Here is an 18,987-nt window from a genome sequence, read left to right on the forward strand (position 1 = left end):
CCCATCTCTCCCTGTCCCATCTCTCTCTGTCCCATCTCTCTCTGTCCCATCTCTCTCTGTCCCATCTCTCTCCATCCCATCTCTCTCTGTCCCATCTCTCTCTGACCCATCTCTCTCCATCCCATCTCTCCCTGTCCCGTCTCTCCCCTTAGAAATAAAGCTTAAAGTGTGTGTCTCTGAGCAGACGGGGATAAAAACATGGAGAGAGGACACAGCCATGCTCTACCAGCTCAGATAATCACTTCGTCAGCCTGCATAAAGAGCCATCTGTGGTCTAATGCTGTTGACTTGTCAGCTCAATATGGCGCCCCCATCATGGAGCCAATCAGGAGGTCTGCTGGCCTCTTCTGAACAAAACATCAGTCAATCATCCGTCTGCTTGGACCAGGTTTGAGGAACACGTCAACATCAAAGCTCAGTGATGAAATGACCTCCTCATGTCTGACAATTATCACTAACATCATCAGTGGGTGTTATTCCTCCATCAGCCTGCTGGTGGCAGCAGACACACTCCTGTTAATGAGGTTAAAGGCTGAGAACCAATCAGAGCGAAGCTTTACTCCACAGGGCTCAACATGAACAGAGGATCGGAATCCGGGAGAGGACTAAGACACTGTAATTCTTCATCCATCCATCCATCCATTCATCCATCCATCCATCCATCCATCCATCCATCCTCCATCCATCCATCCATCCATTCATCCATCCATCCATCCATCCACCATCCATCATCCATCCATCTCCATCCATCCATCCATCCTCCATCCATCCTCCATCCATCCATCCATCCATCCATCATCCATCCATCTCCATCCATCCATCCATCCTCCATCCATCCTCCATCCATCCATCCATCCATCCATCATCCATCCATCTCCATCCATCCACCATCCATCATCCATCCATCTCCATCCATCCATCCATCCTCCATCCATCCATCCATCCTCCATCCATCCATCCATCCATCCATTCCTAGAGTCATGGTCTCAATAGTACATCTGTGTTTATTTTAAAGCATATTTTTGACATCATTAGGGAGAAAATCTGTTAAAGAGGGTCCACTAGTGTCTTAGCTGGTGGCTAACTGTCCTCCATTCATTCTGATCAGCATGTAGAGATACTGGTCTAGGGTCAGATACTGGTCTATGGTTAGAGAGCCTCAGAGAGGATGGATGGGCTGTAGTTAGAATCAGAGAGTTCTGAGACTGCAGATGGACTGTACATGCAGAGTAGTCCTGAAGTGAGTCCCGGGTATCTGAATGACCAGAAGGACTCATCATGAGGACTATCATCTGTCCTCTTCTGGTCTCTGTTTAACACGGCGAGGGTTTAGAGTGTGTTTAGGGGGTTGCAGGTAACAGAAATGGTCAAACAGAGGTGTGGGGGAGGGGGGTTCAAAGCTAGTCAGCCATCCGACAGGCACTTGTGAAGACGACCAGCCAAGCAGTCTCAGGACTTTCACTAGATTATGGAGCTCCTGAACCAGCCGGCCTCAGTGAGAACCAAACCCTCTCATTTGGGATCTCCTTCAATCAGAGATTTACAGAGGCTTGCTCTACACTGAGTGTTATGGGAGATTTCCCAGAATGCTTTGGGAGTCATTGGCATGATTTGAAACAACTGAATGACAACCTCAGGATTTAAAGTTGTTTCGAATCATTCCTGTTAAAGTCTGAGGATTTTTGGCTCTCAGACTTCTACCATGAGTGTGTGTGTGTGAGAACAGCATGGCAACAACAAGCAGAGCTAATGTGATTGGTCCATCCTCTACCTGTTTCCTATTGGCTGGTTTATCAATATAATCCGGGAGTTCAAACATGTTTGATTGAAGAGAAAGTTTTGTACGAAAAATCAGTTTGACAAAAGAGCAGAATCGACCTGAAAGAGAGGAGAACGGATTTCTGAAATCTGATCATCACCTCAACATTAGAGACCAACATCAATGTGGTATTTAATGTATGGGATAATCTGGGATTATTATTCTGTACTGTTGTTATTTATGTTTATGACAAACTGGTATCAGTCCGTGCTGTTGTGATGTTTCATTTCTAGATTATTCTAAGATTTTCATTTGTTGTTATGATATTCATGTATACTGTATATAATCTGGGATTATAATTCAGCTGTGTGGTTATATTTCATATGATAATCTCAGGATCAAATAAACTAGGGTTTTATCATGAAGGTGTTCTGATGAATAATCTGGGATGATTATTTGTTGATGTGATGTTTTATGCATGTCATAACCTGTGATCATAATTTGGTGTAATGCTAAATAATCTGGGATTATAATTCCATGCTGATGTGATATTTTATGTCATGATAAACTGGGGTTTTAATTTGTTGTTGTTGTATTAATTAGTGCTTATGATGATATGAGATTCAGTGGGAAGTATTATTCTATGTATGTGATAACCTGGTATTATGACAAATAATCTGGGATTATAATTTGATATTTTCATATTTTATGTCTACATAAACTGGGGTTTAATTTTTTTGTTGTTTTTTATTAATTGGTGCTTTTGATAGTGTGAGATTCAGTAGGCGGTATTTCTCTATGAATATGATAACCTGGGATTATGACAGATAATCTGGGATTATAATCCCCTGCTGCCCTGGCTTCCCCTGTATATCACATCATCTTGTTGTGTTAGATTAGGTGTCTCATGTCCACGCACACGCGCAGTCACTCACCAAACTCCTGAAAGCTGCACTTTTTCCTCCACTTGAAACCACGTGTAGGGTTTCAACCCCCGGAGCTGACTGACGCCTCCAACGACCAATCAGAGCGCAGGGAGTCCTCGGGTTTTCTCGGGTCAGGGTTTAGAGATACCAATGTGACACGAGAGGAGGCGGGCCCGGCCGTGGAGGCGTGTCCTGCTCTATAAACTCACTACAGACTAAATTAGTGCAAAAACTCTCCAACTTTGAAAGAGCTGCGCAGTCTGCGGTGCGCCGCGCGCTAACGCCATCCACCTTTTTGTCCACTTCTTCTTCTTCTCCTTCCGCTCGGCCTCATCTCCACCATGCTCCACGGACGGCTCCTCCATCTGCTGCTGCCTCTGCTCTGCCTCGGATCTGGTGAGTAGGACTTTCTGCTCCGTGTAGGCCCCCTCCGTCTGCTCTTAGATATAGGTCACCCTCAACGATCCGTCCGCTCGGCTCCAACTGGTCCCGAGTCTCAGATGGAGGAAGTCCAGCTCCGCAGTCAGCACAAAGAGACTAATCTCTGCACCAGCGCCTCTCTGCCAGCTCTCTCTCAGGACTTTTGCACAAGTTGAGCTCTTAAGTTGAACGTGGCTGAGCGAGTCACGGAGCAGAGAGCAGACAGTTCATCAGTTTCAAAATAAAACCTCAGATATGACATTCCAGGAGACTTTCCCTTTAATTCTCTCCAAATGACCAAAAGCCCAGCTCGGAGTCCTGCTGAGGGTTCATGTCACTGGCAGAAAAACCATCTGACAGTGTGCAGGACCAGAGCCAGGACCAGAGCCAGATCCAGATCCAGGCAGATCCAGAATGCATGCAGCTGTTTTTCAGAATAAAACATTAAATGTCTCATCAAATTTAGCAGAACTGTCCTTTAATTTCCTTAAAAAGGAAAGTTCTGAGAGAATATGCACAGAGACTGGCAAGAAATGAGCCATGGATGCCTTAGATACGAACTTCACTCAAACTTCTGAGAACCTTTCAAAATAAAACACGAAATCTACAAGTCTGCAGACTGTTTCATTAGAAGTTCTCTCAGAATGCCCTGAAATGTCTAAAAATGACTCAGAATTTACAGTTTCTCAGCTGGTGCCATGTGGAACAAGAATCCACTGTCACTCTCCTCAAACCCATCACAAAATTTTCAAAATAAAACATGAAATAGGCCCATGACTTCCTTATCGACTGCCAGTGTAGTTCAGTCACTTTAACTCACTCAAATTTATATGAACATTAGCACAAAGAGCCAGGGACACATGGGATACAAATCCATTCCTATTTTGTTCTAACCTAATGTGGATTTTCACAATAAAGCGGATAAATTTGCTGCAAACATGAAAACATTAAAATATTTGAAATGTTTGGAATGTCCCTTTAATTTTCGTAGACACCCCTGCTGTTGATGTTCTCAGTATAAAAACATGGGAGGTTACAAATGCCTTTAACTTTTCTTTAAACTTACCCAGATTTTCAAAATAAAACATCAAGTATTACTACATCATCAAAGCAACCCTGTGCAAATTTAGCAGAATTTTCCTTTAATTTAGTTATAAGGTAAAATAAAAAAAAAGAAAAAGAAAATAAGAAATGATGATTTTTTTGATAAGAACCAATTGAAACCTTTCAAAATAAAACACCTTATGATTACATAATCCAAGGATCCAGAGGTGGTTTCATTACAATTTTCCTCAGAATGAATAAACTTAATCAGAAAAATTAACGGTTTCACAGCCCGTTACATGTGGAACAGGAATTCATTGGTGCCTTCCTTAATCCCATTCGAAACTTTTCAAAATAAAACTTAAAAAGGCCCACGATGACACCATTTAGGTGAAATCCCCCTGTAATATTTGTCACATTTTAATGGAAAGAGCCAGGGGCAGATGGAATAAGAGTCCATCCCAATGATGTTGAGGATTTTCAAAATAAAACAGTTATCACTACAGCATTCAAATATTTGAAACGGGTGGAATGTCCCTTTAAATTTCTTAAAGGACCAAAATGCCCCTACTGTTGATGTTCTCAGACATAAAGGTGTTCAGAAAAATCACCTGACAGTGTGCAGGATGACAGCCAGCTTAAATCAGGAATTTTCAAAATAAAACATAAAATAGGACTATGTTTTCATAGCAGTGCAACTTTAGCCGGGATTTTCTTTAATTTTCTTAAAAAATGATTCCAGTGTTCAGAAAATATTCATGAGACGGGCAAGAAATAAGCTGGGGATAAGTTAGATTAAAACTAAAACTTTCTTTTCAACTTCTAAAAATCCTTCAAAATAAAACACGTGAAAACAACATAACCCCAAAGCTTCATTAAAACCGCCTGATTAAAGTTAAAAAACTTAACTTAAAGTTGAAAAAAAAACAAAAACCACAAAAAACATTTAGTGTCACTACCGGTGAATAGGAAGCCATTAACAGAAAACTTTCAAATTAAAACATTAAAAGTCCCTTATCAAAGCCCCCAGTGCAGTCCAGTCTGAATTTCCCTCTAATTTACTCAAATTTATATGAAAATTGGCACAGGAAGAGCAAATATCATTAAAGCATACAGATATTTGAAATGGGTGTAATCTCCCTTTTATTTTCCGAAATGACCCCAATCCCCCCTGCTGTTGATGTTCTCAGCCATGTAGCGTTCACAGGAAGCCGCTGAATGTCTAACTTTACCTATCCAGAATTTTCAGAATAAAATGTTGAGACTTTATTTTGAAAGTTATCCAGTGGTAAAACAGCAGAAATTCCTTTCATTTTTCTAATTCTGTAATTGTTCGTGGTCGTTGGCATGAAAAGAGCCGATGACATGTGGAGAAGGAAACCATGAAATGATTCTTCTCAAATGTGAGGAAATTTTCAAAATAAGACGACGGCCTCGTTATCAAAGAGTTCTAGTTAAAGCTGAACTTTAATTTCCTCAAACAGATTCAGGACACTGGCTAAATGAGACTGGGACACACCCAGTAAGAATGTTTGAACTGTTTGTGCCACCCTGATAGAACTTTTCACCCACTGAGAAACTTCAAAATAAAACAGGAAATACAAGTATAAAACATTCCAGTGTAACTTCAGCTGAATTTTCCTTTAATTTTCTCTTAAAATACAAAATAAAATCATTTCTTAATTTACATCTCCAAAGCCAAAGATATGTGGGATTACACTACATATACATTTTATTTCACCTATCACGTAATTTTCAAAATAAAACATTAAATCTGGATTTATTACAGAGCATTTTTAGCAAAGATTTTATATTTTATCAACAGTTTGAATGAAACCTGCATGAAAATCAGTATTGAATGAGAGAGGGACACTTGGGATACAGATCCATCTAAGTCACTGGTCATCAACTGGTGGCCCGAGGGTCATATCAGGCCCCCCAAAGCTTCCTATCCGGCCCCCAGGAGGTCATTAAATTTAGAAAAGATGTTAAGGTTTTCAGGGTATCTTTACGCTGCGGCTATTAAATCCACCCCAAAATGACTGAAATTGTTTGAGAATGCCTTGAAATCTGATCTGTTTTAACAAAAATTCAGACAAGCGGAAATGTTGCAAAAATGGCTGGGTAAAGTGGTGAAAATGTACGAAAACTGTCAAAATGGGTTGTGGAGTGGCACAGAGGGCAAACATTGGCAGGGGAAGTGGTGAAAAGAGGTTAAAATGTAGCAAAAATGGGTGAAAGGGCAAAAATGGGTCAAAAAGTATCAAAAATGTGTTTGAAAGGTGCAATAATTGTGCAAAAAGTAATGAAAAACAATAAACTGAAGAATAAAATGAGAAAAAATAGATGAAAAGAGTGGCACGGGGATAAAGTGTGAAGGAAAAGTGGTAAAAAGGGATTAAAAAATGGAAAAATTTGGTTAAAGAGGCAACGAGTAGCAAAAAGCATAAAAAGCGATTTAAAGAAGAGAAAATATAGTGAAAATACCTTGGCAAAGTCATGAAAATGGGTTTAAAAGTGGCTCCCAGGGCAATAGTTGGCAGGAAAGTGGATTAAAAAAGTAGAAAAATGGGCAAAAAGTGAAAAAAATAAGGGTTTAAAAGCGGCACATTTTTTAGATGGGTTAATAGTGGTAATAAAGTGGCAGAAATGGCCAAATGAAGTAGTGAAAAAGGGTTAAAAAGTGTAAAAAATTAGTTAATACTGGTGCTAAATTTCCGTTGGGGAGGGCCCATTCCCTGAGGTTTGAAAGAAAATATTATTACAATATGTTTATAAGGCCAAAATATGAACTTTTTATTTCTGTTTATTTGAAAGTCCGGCCCACAGAGTCTCTGTCAAGACTAAATCTGGCCCTAAACAAATATACTTGATGACCCCTGATCTAAGTTTTTTTTTTTTGTCTCTTAGTTAGAATCTTTCAGAAAAAAGCGTTAAACTGTCGAGTACATTATGGAAGCTTTCTAATGGAACTGGAGCTGAAATTTCTTCATTTTCTCAAACATTGTGGAATAAATTAAAATGAAAACTGGCATGATCCAGGACTACTGAATTTTTCTCCACAGCTGTCCAGAATCTTCCAAAAAAAGTGTTAGATGGTTCCTTAACTACAATATTAAGATGTTCTGATTAGGGCTGGGCAATTAATCACAAGTTAGATTAAATCGCAATATGGCAGTGCAATATTTCTTTAACCTGAAAAGTGTCAAAATATCGGTTTGATACAATCTTTTTTATGCTTTATACCAGTGTTACTCAACCAAAGAGCCAAATAGTTGAAAAATACCTTTGCAAGAGCCACAATCTAAGTGGTGAAAAAAGGCAAAAACAGCTTGAAGTAGCAATAAAAATAAGCTAAAGGTGGCAAAAATGGTCAAAAAGCAACAAAACTGGGTGAAAAGGGGAGGAAATGGGGAGGAAAAATGGTCAGAAAGTAGCAAAAATGGGTGAGAAGTGACCAAAAAAAGTTACAGTTGGCAGAAAATTGTACAAAAGTGGTAAAAGCTTGGCAAAAAAAATGAGTGGAAAGTGACTAAAATGGGCAAAAACTAGGAAAAAAAGTAGTATTAAATGACAATAAGTAGCTTTAAGGGGTGAAAATGCAAAGAAAAAAGGGTGAAAAGGGCAAAAATGGGATAAAAGTGACAAAAATGGATAAAAAGTATTAAAAAAAGTGTCAAAATGTTAGAGATAGTAGAAGAAAAGTAGAGAAAAAGAGGTATCAAATTGCAACAGATAGCCCTCATAGGCAAAAATGGGATAAAAAGTAAGAAAAAAGTGGTATTCAGTTGCAAAAGGTAGCTTAAATGGGTAAAAAGTGGATAAAAGGTAAAAAAAGTGCAAATAAGTTCCCTTTTTAAGATTTTCTGGGGGAATAATATTTAGAATGAAGGCATAAAGAGCCACATGTTGATTATCACTACTTTATATATTATTCATTCATTTAAGTATCTTTTTAAATTTTATTTTATTTTTTACAAAAATCTTACTTTTCTTGATCATGCATTTGTTTTTCTTTATCAAAATGAGAAGAATATGAGAAATGATCGTCCCCTGAAATAAAGCAATTGATATCAAATTTGCTCTATGAGCCAAAATGGCAGTAAGATATTTTTTTCTAAATTTTGCCCTAGTTTAACTTCTCTAATATTGTACTTGTTATAATATAGAATGATTTCTGGCTGATGTTTGTTGAACAACAGAAAAAACTGAGGAACCTAAATAATCGCATTTCAAATCGCAATTGCAATATTGCAGGAAAAAATTGCAGTTAGATTATTTTTGTAAATCATTCAGCCCTAGTTCTGAAGCATTTTAACAGAATTTCTGCTCTATTTTCTCTGCAAGTTTACTATAAAACCGATTAAATGAACAGGACGACAGCCTAACCCTAAACCCACTGAAGTTTCAGGTCAACTATTAAGACTTTTTCCAGAGTAAATGATGAAATGTGGCGCCGGCTCTCTGCCGTTAGAGCGGTATTTCCCTTTAAATTGTTATGAATGAACTCAGATCACGCCTGCCTCTATAGAGAGCGTCTCTGCTCCAGTCCCGTTGTTTGATGCCTCTTTGTCTTCCCACAGCCCAGTCGGAGCCGGACACAGACGAAGTGGTTCCCCGGCTGCTGTCCGGTCAGGAGGCGCACCTGTCCGCTGTCCACACGCTGCGGCGCCGCGGTCAGCGCTCCTTGGACGTCCCGGGGGGAGGGCAGTGTGACCCGGGTCATATGATCCTGTCGGTGCCGGCGTTTGGAAGGACTCTGTATCTAAACCTGACACAGGACAGTGGCTTTCTGTCGGGGGGCTTCGTGGTGGAGGAGAGGCGGAGGGAGAAACCCGCAGCTGTGAGCACGTTATCGACCAATCAGCGCTGCTTTTACTCAGGATACATAGTCAACCACACCAATTCTCTGGCATCTGTGAGCACCTGTGGAGGCCTGGTAAAGCCATCTACTGTCTTATGTCAGGCTGTCAGAACGCCACACGGTCAAACCCAGAAAAAGAGAGCTGTTAGATGGAGCTGTGGGCGCGCCACTCGCCATCCGTTAGTTTAAAACCAACAGCAGAGATTTAGCTCAGGGGTCTGTAGAGAAACCAGGATTCAGAGGTCTGTTTGTGGGTCTGAATTTATCCGTCTGGAGGGGTGGCGTCAGAATGAGTTCAGGACTGAAAGGCCCACCCAGCTGGATGATGGAGTAGCTCCGCCTACATGGCATTGGCATCAGAATGGGTTTTAAAGAGGTCTTGACCACATTTATTTTTAATATGCTAACTCGGTGTTCATAATGAGGAATGATCTGCATGCACTCTTTCCCGCTCACACCCTCGCCTTCTTCTGAGCCTCCATTATTCATCACTGATGACACCAACATTTACTCACAACAACCCTCTACATCAGTCAAAGCTGCTCAGAGCATGCTAGAATACTTAACCAGAGCCTCTGACAGCTGTAAAGATAAAAACGTTCAAATATCAGAATCTGATGTGTCATTTATCACGTCTAATGTACACGTGTCTGACACGCCAGGAACCATGAGAACAGAGGGATTACTAATATCACTACCAGTCTGCATCTTTACACTAAAGAAGAGAGACAGAAACGGTCTCTCCCTTTCTATCCCTCTCTTTCTGTCTCTCCCTTTCTGTCTCTCTCTTTCTGTGTCTCTTTTTCTGTCTTTCCTTTTTGTGTCTCTTTTTCTGTCTCTCCCTTTTTGTCTCTCTCTTTCTGTCTCTCCCTCTCTGTCTCTCCCTTTCTACCCTTCTCATTCTGTCTCTCCCTTTCTTTCTCTCTCTTTCTGTCTCTCCCTTTCTGTCTCTCTCTTTCTATCTCTCCCTTTCTATCCCTCCCTCTCTGTCTCTCTCTTTCTGTCTCTACCTTTCTGTCCCTCTCTTTCTATCCCTCCCTTTCCGTCTCTCTTTTTCTGTCTCTCCCTTTCTGTTTCTCTGAAGGATTACTAATATCACTGCCAGTCTGCATCTTTACACTGAAGAAGAGAGACAAAAACGGTCTCTCCCTTTCTCTCCCTCTCTTTCTGTCTCTCCCTTTCTGTCTCTCTCTTTCTGTCTCTCCCTTTTTATCCCTGTCTTTCTGTCTCTCCCTTTCTGTCTCTCCCTTTCTCTCCCTCTCTTCCTGTCTCTCCTTTTCTATCCCTCTCTTTCTTTCTCTCCCATTCTGTCTCTCTCTTTCTGTCTCTCCCTTTCTGTCTCTCTCTTTCTGTCTCTCCCTCTCTATCTCTCCCTTTCTGTCTCTCTCTTTCTGTCTCTCCATTTCTGTCCCTCTCTTTCTATCTCTCCATTTCAGTCCCTCTCTTTCTATCTTTCCTTTTCTATCCCTCTCTTTCTGTCTCTCCCTTTCTGTCTCTCTCTTTCTGTGTCTCTTTTTCTGTCTCTCCCTTTTTGTGTCTCTTTTTCTGTCTCTCCCTTTTTGTCTCTCTCTTTCTGTTTCTCCCTCTCTGTCCCTCCCTTTCTATCCCTCTCATTCTGTCTCTCCCTTTCTGTCTCTCTCTTTCTATCTCTCCCTTTCTGTCTCTCTCTTTCTGTCTCTTTCCTTTTCTGTCCCTCTCTTTCTGTCTCTCTCTTTCTGTCTCTCTCCTTCTGTCTCTCCCTTTCTGTTTCTCTGAAGGATTACTAATATCCCTGCCAGTCTGCATCTTTTTCACTTAAGCAGACCAGCAAAGGAAAACCACAGAGCTAGATTTACCTGGTTTTCATGAGGACCTGGACTTAGTCTACAGATGTGGATGCTCTGAACGTCTACTGTCTCTTCAGAAACAGGGCAGCATGTGTCCTTCTGCCCCTCTGAGCTGTAGGTTGATGTGGAAGTAGGAAGAAGGTCGCTGTTGGTCTCTAAAAGAATAAAAACATCCACAGGAGCAGGATAGAGTCTGCTGGAGCATAGACTAATGCTGACCTGAGGGGTGGTCTCTTCTTCTTTCTTCCTGTTGGTGGATTCTCAAACCAACCACACTCCTCCATCTCTCTGTCATTATTAGAACACATCCATACCAGCAGGATTTCTCTCTTGGTGTCTGTCCTCAGTGGAAGTGGTGAGCAAGGGTTGGCCCCAACGTCCCCAGCTTTACCAACATTCTGTCCTTTAAATATGACCATCTTTTATCTTTATAAATCTTTTAAGTTTCTCAAGTTTCTCAAGTCTTTCTTAAGGTTGTCATCTTTTAAGTTTGTGAACATTCCATCCTTGCCGTCAGCATCCAGGCCAGTCTAGACCCCCAGTAGTCATTCCAGTCTAACCAGTAAACCACAAGGTTTATCATAATGGTTCATCAGTGTTTCCTTTAAAGAATGTTTATGACAAAACCAAGGAGAAAAGCTGTTAAAGAGGCTCCCTAAGACTCTGGTCTCAGTCCTAGACTCCTGTAGACTCTTGTCTCAGTCCTAGACTCCTTTAGACTCTGGTCTCAGTCCTAGACTCCTCTAGACTCTGGTCTCAGTACTAGACTCCTCTAGACTCTGGACTCAGGACTCAGTCCTCTCGAGACTCTGGTCTCAGTCCTAGTCTCCTCTAGACTCTGGTCAGTCCTAGACTCCTCTAGACTCTGGTCTCAGTCCTAGACTTCTCTAGACTCTGGTCTTCCTTCATCTATCTAGACCTCTAGTAAGAGGTCCACAGGACTAAGTCCTCAGTGATCTGGATCAGTTCCGGTGATATATGTTCTGATATGTTCTCTGAGAGTTTCTCTGATAGTCTCTCTGTTAGTTTCTTTGATAGTTTCTCTGATCCTCTCTCTGATAGTTTCTCTGATAGTTTCTCTGATAGTTTCTCTGATAGTCTCTCTGATAGGTACTCTGATAGTCTCTCTTATAGTTTCTCTAATAGTCTCTGATAGGTTCTCTGATAGTTTCTCTGATAGTTTCTCTGATAGTTTCTCTGATAGTTTCTCTGATAGTTTCTTTGATAGGCTCTCTGATAGTCTCTCTGATAGGTTCTCTGATAGTCCCACTGATAGTTTCTCTGATAGTCTCACTGATATCTTCTCTGGTAGCCTCTCTGATAGTTTCTCTGATAGGATCTCTGATAGTTTCTCCAAGTCTCTCTGATAGTCCATCAGATAGTTTCTTTGATAGTTTCTCTGATAGTCTCTCTAATAGTCTTTCTGATAGGTTCTCTGATAGGTTCTCTAATAGTTTCTTTGATAGTCTCTCTGATAGTCTCTCTGATAGGTTCTCTGATAGTCCCACTGATAGTTTCTCTGATAGTCTCACTGATATCTTCTCTGGTAGCCTCTCTGATAGTTTCTCTGATAGGATCTCTGATAGTTTCTCTGATAGTCTCTCTAATAGTTTCTCTGGTAGGTTCTATGATAGTTTCCCTGATAGTTTCTCTGGTAGTCTCTCTGATAGTCTCTCTGATAGTTTCTTTGATAGTTTCTCTGATAGTCTCTCTTATAGTTTCTCTGTAAGTCTCTGATAGATTCTTTGATAGTCTCTCTGATAGTCTCTCTGATAGTTTCTCTGATAGTCCCTCTGTTCCTTTCTCTGATAGTTTCCCTGATAGTTTCTCTGGTAGTCTCTCTGATAGTTTCTCTGATAGTCTCTCTGATCCTCTCTCTGATAGTTTCTCTAATAGTTTCTCTGATAGTTTCTCTGATAGTCTCTCTGATAGTTTCTTTGATAGTTTCTCTGATAGTCTCTCTTATAGTTTCTCTGTTAGTCTCTGATAGTTTCTCTGATAGTCTCTCTGATAGTTTCTTTGATAGTTTCTCTGATAGTCTCTCTGACAGTTTCTCCAAGTCTCTCTGATAGTCCATCAGATAGTTTCTTTGATAGTTTCTCTGATAGTCTCTCTAATAGTCTTTCTGATAGGTTCTCTGATAGGTTCTCTAATAGTTTCTTTGATAGTCTCTCTGATAGTCTCTCTGATAGGTTCTCTAATAGTCCCACTGATAGTTTCTCTGATAGTCTCACTGATATCTTCTCTGGTAGCCTCTCTGATAGTTTCTCTGATAGGATCTCTGATAGTTTCTCTGATAGTCTCTCTAATAGTTTCTCTGGTAGGTTCTATGATAGTTTCCCTGATAGTTTCTCTGGTAGTCTCTCTGATAGTCTCTCTGATAGATTCTTTGATAGTCTCTCTGATAGTCTCTCTGATAGTTTCTCTGATAGTCCCTCTGTTCCTTTCTCTGATAGTTTCCCTGATAGTTTCTCTGATAGTTTCTCTGATAGTCTCTCTGATAGTTTCTTTGATAGTTTCTCTGATAGTCTCTCTTATAGTTTCTCTGTTAGTCTCTGATAGTTTCTCTGATAGTCTCTCTGATAGTTTCTTTGATAGTTTCTCTGATAGTTTCTCTGATAGTTTCTCTGTTAGTCTCTGGTAGTTTCTCTGATAGTCTCTCTGATAGTCTCTCTGATAGGATCTCTGATATCTTCTCTGATAGTCTCTTATAGTTTCTCTGATAGTTTCTTTGATAGCCTCTCTGATAGTCTCTTTGATAGTTTCTTTGATACTCTCTCTGATAGTTTCTCTAATAGTCTCTCTGATAGTTTCTCTGATAGTTTCTCTGATAGTCTCTCTGATAGTTTCTCTGATAGTCTCTCTTATAGTCTCTCTGATAGTTTCTCTGATAGGATCTCTGATAGTCTCTCTGATAGTTTCTCTGATAGGTTCTATGACAGTTTTCCTGATAGTTTTATTTGATAGTCTCTCTGATAGTCCCTTTGATAGTTTCTCTGATGATGTTCTGATTGCTTATTCCCTGCAGTCCTTCTCTCATCGTCAGGATTGTCTCATCAGTGAGCTGTCGCTGATCTGTTAACTGAGTAGATGTGTCAGCTATAGTTCCTGTTCCTGTTCTTTGACTTTTTTTTCACATTCTGCTGATGAATTTCATCAAAATATCAAACAGAGTACAATCAGACACCAGCTTACAGTGCTGTTACTAAACATGCTAGCACGCTAGCACAGTAGTAAATAACTCTGGCTTGTGCTATTGTTCTTGGTGGATTTTCAGACCAGCTATGTGCACGTAGCACCCCCTACTGTTGTAACCAGAGAGTGCTCCGTCACAGAGTGACTGATAACTGGTAGTCTTATTTAAAGCCCAGAGGCTCCACCCCGTCCAGGCAGAGTTTATCGCTCTCTCGTCCTCTCACACGTGAGCGCGGTGTGTTTCATCTTCGCTCTGACACCGGCGTCAGTATTTGTCCAGACTTCACACAAACACACACAGACCTCGGATGCCTTTAAAGTCCGCCTGAAGCTGTGATTGGCTGCTGGCCAGAGCAGATTTTTGACCTTTCAGTGCTGCTGTTGCTGATTTGTCCTTCCTGTTCCTCATGGCTGCTGCAGGTTTGGAGAACTTTGCTTCAGATGCTTTTAGTTTTGATTCACTGAAGTAAACCAGATCAGAATGGTGCTGTTTTAATTTAGGGATGTTAAAAAGTCAGATTATAGTGTTTTTAAATTCAGATTGTAGTGTTTTTAAATCTATGGAAACATGCTGGTCAAAGGGAAGTAATACTGAATAGGTCTCTGAAAGTCTGATTGCAGGCCTGTGCACACTGATGCTGACGATATCTGATATTCCCAGATTAATTTAACCAGATGTCATAATCATGAATTAAGTGATATTTAAAACTTCAGTCCTTATAACAAACTTAAAGGTTTAAACATGAACACAGAAACAGACGTGATTCCTTCAAAAGTATAAATAATGATAATAAAGAAAAGGACTGTTATTCCAGACCCAAAACTCCTCGAACATTACTTTTTATGGTCAAATCTACAGTAGACATGTGCTGATATTCACAGCTGGAATACTGCAGTAAATATTAGCAGGAATGTTCATATGTCTCCATACTGATATCAGGCTGATAATATCACCCCTACTCTTTTGTCTGAAATTGCTGCACGTTAAAAAACAACAACAATCTCAGGTTAATCATGTTTGCATACTGATGCCCAAACTTTAGTTTCTATCTTTCCATCTCCATGTTTCGGTTTCAGACTTTCCTTTCTGTGTCTCCCTTTCTGTCTCTCCATTTCTGTCTCTCTTTCTGTCCCTCCCTTTCTCTCCCTCCCTTTCTGTTTCTCCCTTTCTCTCCATCTCTTTCTGTGTCTCCCTTTCTGTCACTGCATTTCTGTCTCTCTCTTTCTGTCTCTCCCTTTCCGTCTCTCCGTTTCCATCTGTACATTTCTGTCCCCCTCTCTCCATCTCTCTCTTTCTGTCTCTCCATTTTTGTCCCTCTCTTTCTGTATCTCCCTTTTCGTCTCTCTGTTTCCGTCTGTCCATTTCTGACCCTCTCTTTCCATCTCTCCCTTTCTGTCTCTTCCTTTTTGTCTCGCTCTTACTGTCCCTCTGTTTCTGTCTCTCTCTTTCCAATTTTCTCTCTTTCTGTCTCTCCATTTCAATCTCCCTTTCTGTCCCTCTCTTTCTGTCTCTTCCTTTCTGTCCCTTTCTTTCTATCTCTCCCTTTCTGTCTCTCTTTCTGTTTCTCCCTTTCTGTCTCTCCCTTTCTATCCCTCTCTTTATATCTCTTCCTTTCTGTCTCTGTCTTTCTGTCCCTCCTTTTCTGTCTCTCCTTTTATGTCTTTCTCTTTCTGTCTCTCCATTTCTGTCCCTCTCTTTCTGTCTCTCTCTTTCTATCTCTTCCTTTCTGTTTCTCTCTTTCTGTCTCTCTTTTACTGTATGTCCATTTCTATGTCTTCCTTTTTGTCTTTCCCTTTCTGGCTCTCTCTTGTCTCTCCATTTCCATCTCTCGCTTTCTATCCCTCTCTTTCTGTCTCTCTCATTCTATCCCTTCCTTTCTGTTCCTTCCTTTCTGTTCCTCTCTTTCTGTATCTCCCTTTCTATGTCTTCCTTTTTGTCTCTCCCTTTCTGTCTCTCTCTTTTTGTTTATCTCTTTCTGTCCCTCTCTTTCTGTCTCTCCATTTCTATGATTTCCTTTGTGTCTCTCTCTTTCTATCTCTTCCTGTCGCTCTCGTTCTGTCCCTCTCTTTCTGTCTCTCCATTTCTACCTCTCCCTTTCTGTCCCTCTCTTTCCGTCTCTCTTTTTCTATCTCTTCCTTTCTGTCTCTCTCTTTCTGTCCCTTGCTTTCTGTCTCCATTTCTATGTCTTCCTTTGTGTCTGTCCCTTTCTGTCTCTCTCTTTCTACCTCTCCCTTTCTGTCTCTCGCTTTCTATCCCTCTCTTTTTGTCTCTCTATTTCTATCCCTTTCTTTCTGTTTCTCTGCCTTTCTCTCCCTCCCTTTCTGTCTCTCCATTTCTGTTCCTCTCTTTCTATCTCTCTTTTTCTGTCTCTCTTTTTCTGTCTCTCTCTTTCTGTCTCTCTCTTTCTGTCTCTCTCTTTCTGTCCCGCTTTTTCTAGCTCTTCCTTTCTGTTTCTCTCTTTCTGTCCCTCTCTTTCTGTCTTTCCCTTTCTGTCTCCCCCTTTCTGGCTCTCACTTTCTGTCCCTCTCTTAGTGTCTCTCCCTTTATGTCTCTGTCTTTCTATCTCTTCCTTTCTCTCTCCCTTTCTCTCCCTCTCTTACTGTTTCTCCCTTTATGTCTCCGTTTTTTGTCTCTCCATTTCCTTCTCTCGCTTTCTATCCCTCTCTTTCTGTCTCTCTCTTTCTATCCCTTCCTTTCTGTTTCTCTCTTTCTGTCCTTTTCTTTCTATCTCTTCATTTATGTCTCTCTCTTTCTGTCTCTCCATTTCTGTCCCTCTCTTTCTGTCTCTCCCTTTCTATCCCTCTCTTTTTGTCTCTCCCTTTATGTCTCTGTCTTTCTATCTCTTCCTTTCTGTCGCTTTCTTTCTGTCTCTCCATTTCTGTCCCTCTCTTTCTATCTCTCCATTTCTATCCCTCTCCTCATGTCTCTCCCTTTCTGTCTCTCCCTGTCTATCCCTTCCTTTCTGTTCCTCTCTTAGTGTCTCTCCCTTTCTGTCCCTCTCTTTCTGTGTCTCCATTTCTATGATTTCCTCTGTCTCTTTTTCTATCTCTTCCTGTTGTCTCTCCCTTTCTCTCTCTCTCTCTTACTGTCTCTCTCTTTCTGTCCCTCTCTTTCTGTCTCATCATTTCTATGATTTCCTTCGTCTCTCTCTTTCTATCTTTTCCTTTCTGTCTCTCTCTTTCTGTGCCTCTCTTTTTGTCTCTCCCTTTCTGTCTCTGTCTTTCTGTCTCTCTCTTTCTGTCTCAGTCTTTCTTTTACTCTCTTTCTGTCTCTCTCTTTCTATCTCTTCCTTTCTGTCTCTCCCTTTTTGTCCCACTCTTTCTGTCTCTCCATTTTTACGTCTTCCTTTGTGTCTCTCCCTTTCTGTCTCTCACTTTTTGTCTCTCTCTTTCTTTCCCTCTCTTTCTGACTTTCCCTTTCTGTCTCTCTCTTTCTGTTCCTCTCTTAGTGTCTCTCCCTTTCTGTCTCTCTCTTTCTGTCTCTCACTTTCTGTCCCTCTCTTACTGTCTTTCCATTTATGTCTCTGTCTTTCTATCTCTTCCTTTCTGTCTCTCCCTTTCTCTCCTTCTCCTTCTGTCTCTCCCTTTCTGTCTCTCTCTTTTTGTCTCTCCATTTCCTTCTCTCGCTTTCTATCCCTCTCTTTCTGTCTTTCTCTTTCTATCCCTTCCTTTCTATCTCTTTCTGTCCCTCTCTTTCTTTCTCTCATTTATGTCTCTCTCTTTCTGTGTCTCCATTTCTGTCCCTCTCTTTCTATTTCTCCCTTTCTATCCCTCTTTTTCTGTCTCTCCCTTTCTTTCCCTCCCTTTCTGTTTCTCTGTTTCTTCCTTTGACAGTCCCAGCTGGAGTCTGACCCTGCTGCAGTTGCTCAGGCCTCTTCCTCTTCCTCTCTCCTGATTGGTTGACAGGTTGTTTAGGTGTAACTGTCAGCTGACTGGAACAGGAAACAGAACTCCAGGTTGTTGTTTCTCCTCCTGTCTGAGGCGGGCTCAGGACTCTAGGTGGACTGTGTGATATATATGGCATGCAGCCACAGTAATGCTGTGTTCTGGACTTTGGACCTTCCCCTTATACTGGTCTGATGATGAGTTAGAAATCAAGACTGTCAGGCCTGATGGTGAGAGAAAAGAACCACTAGGAGAGGTTTGATTATTGATCACATGATTATCCATTGGAAATGATCAGTTATAACAGAAAATTTAGAACATTTTTATTTTCAATAATTAAATGATATTAACTGTCTGATACTGAGGTAACAACAGTCTCAGACAGCTGTTATTGAACACTTTTCTGTATCAGTGATGAAACATTGCAGGTAAACTTGTCTACCTGGCATTATTAACATCAGCAGATCCCTCCTCTGGGTTAAGGATCAAGGATCAAGGATATCTTTTTTTTCCCTGAGGGGCAGTTTGCTTCACAGTTAGCAGTACCATACAAGCAATTTCACTCACGTGCATCATGTTTGGATCTCTGCTGGTCTCTGGGTCTTTGAGTTCTTCCTCCAGTCATCCTCATTCAGGCTAACAGCATTAGTTAGCTCTTTAGCTCAGCTGCTATCAGGATGAGTCCCGGCTCTATTTCTGACATGCCACACAACTGTCGTCACAGCAGCTCTGTGTCTGCTGTCTGGGCTGTGTTTGTGCTCTCTGTTAGCTCTGCTGCTGCTGCAGGAGGAGAGGTCACCGAGGTCCTGTTTACAACTCCCATTAATCATCTGGTCATTCTGATACCAGGTGACTGCATCTAGACTCTGGTTTAACAATGAAGACCTGATACCAGAGCTCTCTGTCCCTCTGATTCTAACTACAGTCCATTCATCCTCTCTGAGGCTCTGACAGTTGACCGGTATCTGACAGTGGACCGGTATCTGACAGTGGACCGGTATCTGACAGTGGACCGGTATCTGACAGTGGACCGGTATCTGACAGTGGACCGATATCTGACAGTGGACC

At 41.1% G+C, this 18,987-nt stretch overlaps 1 protein-coding gene across 1 annotated transcript in view; it reads left to right on the forward strand.

Moving 5' to 3' along the window:
• Positions 1-2,944: 2,944 nt before the first annotated feature.
• adamts17 (ADAM metallopeptidase with thrombospondin type 1 motif, 17) overlaps positions 2,945-18,987 on the forward strand; it is a 143,547-nt gene continuing 127,504 nt past the window's right edge. Inside the window, exons 1-2 of the mRNA XM_041787855.1 lie at positions 2,945-3,081; positions 8,733-9,088. Coding sequence (XP_041643789.1) covers positions 3,027-3,081; positions 8,733-9,088 — 411 coding nt within the window. The 5' untranslated portion in view covers positions 2,945-3,026. The remainder of the gene's footprint in view (positions 3,082-8,732; positions 9,089-18,987) is intronic.

This window comes from Cheilinus undulatus, linkage group 1 (assembly GCF_018320785.1).
Source record: "Cheilinus undulatus linkage group 1, ASM1832078v1, whole genome shotgun sequence".
In the NCBI taxonomy this organism is placed as follows: Eukaryota; Metazoa; Chordata; class Actinopteri; order Labriformes; family Labridae; genus Cheilinus; species Cheilinus undulatus.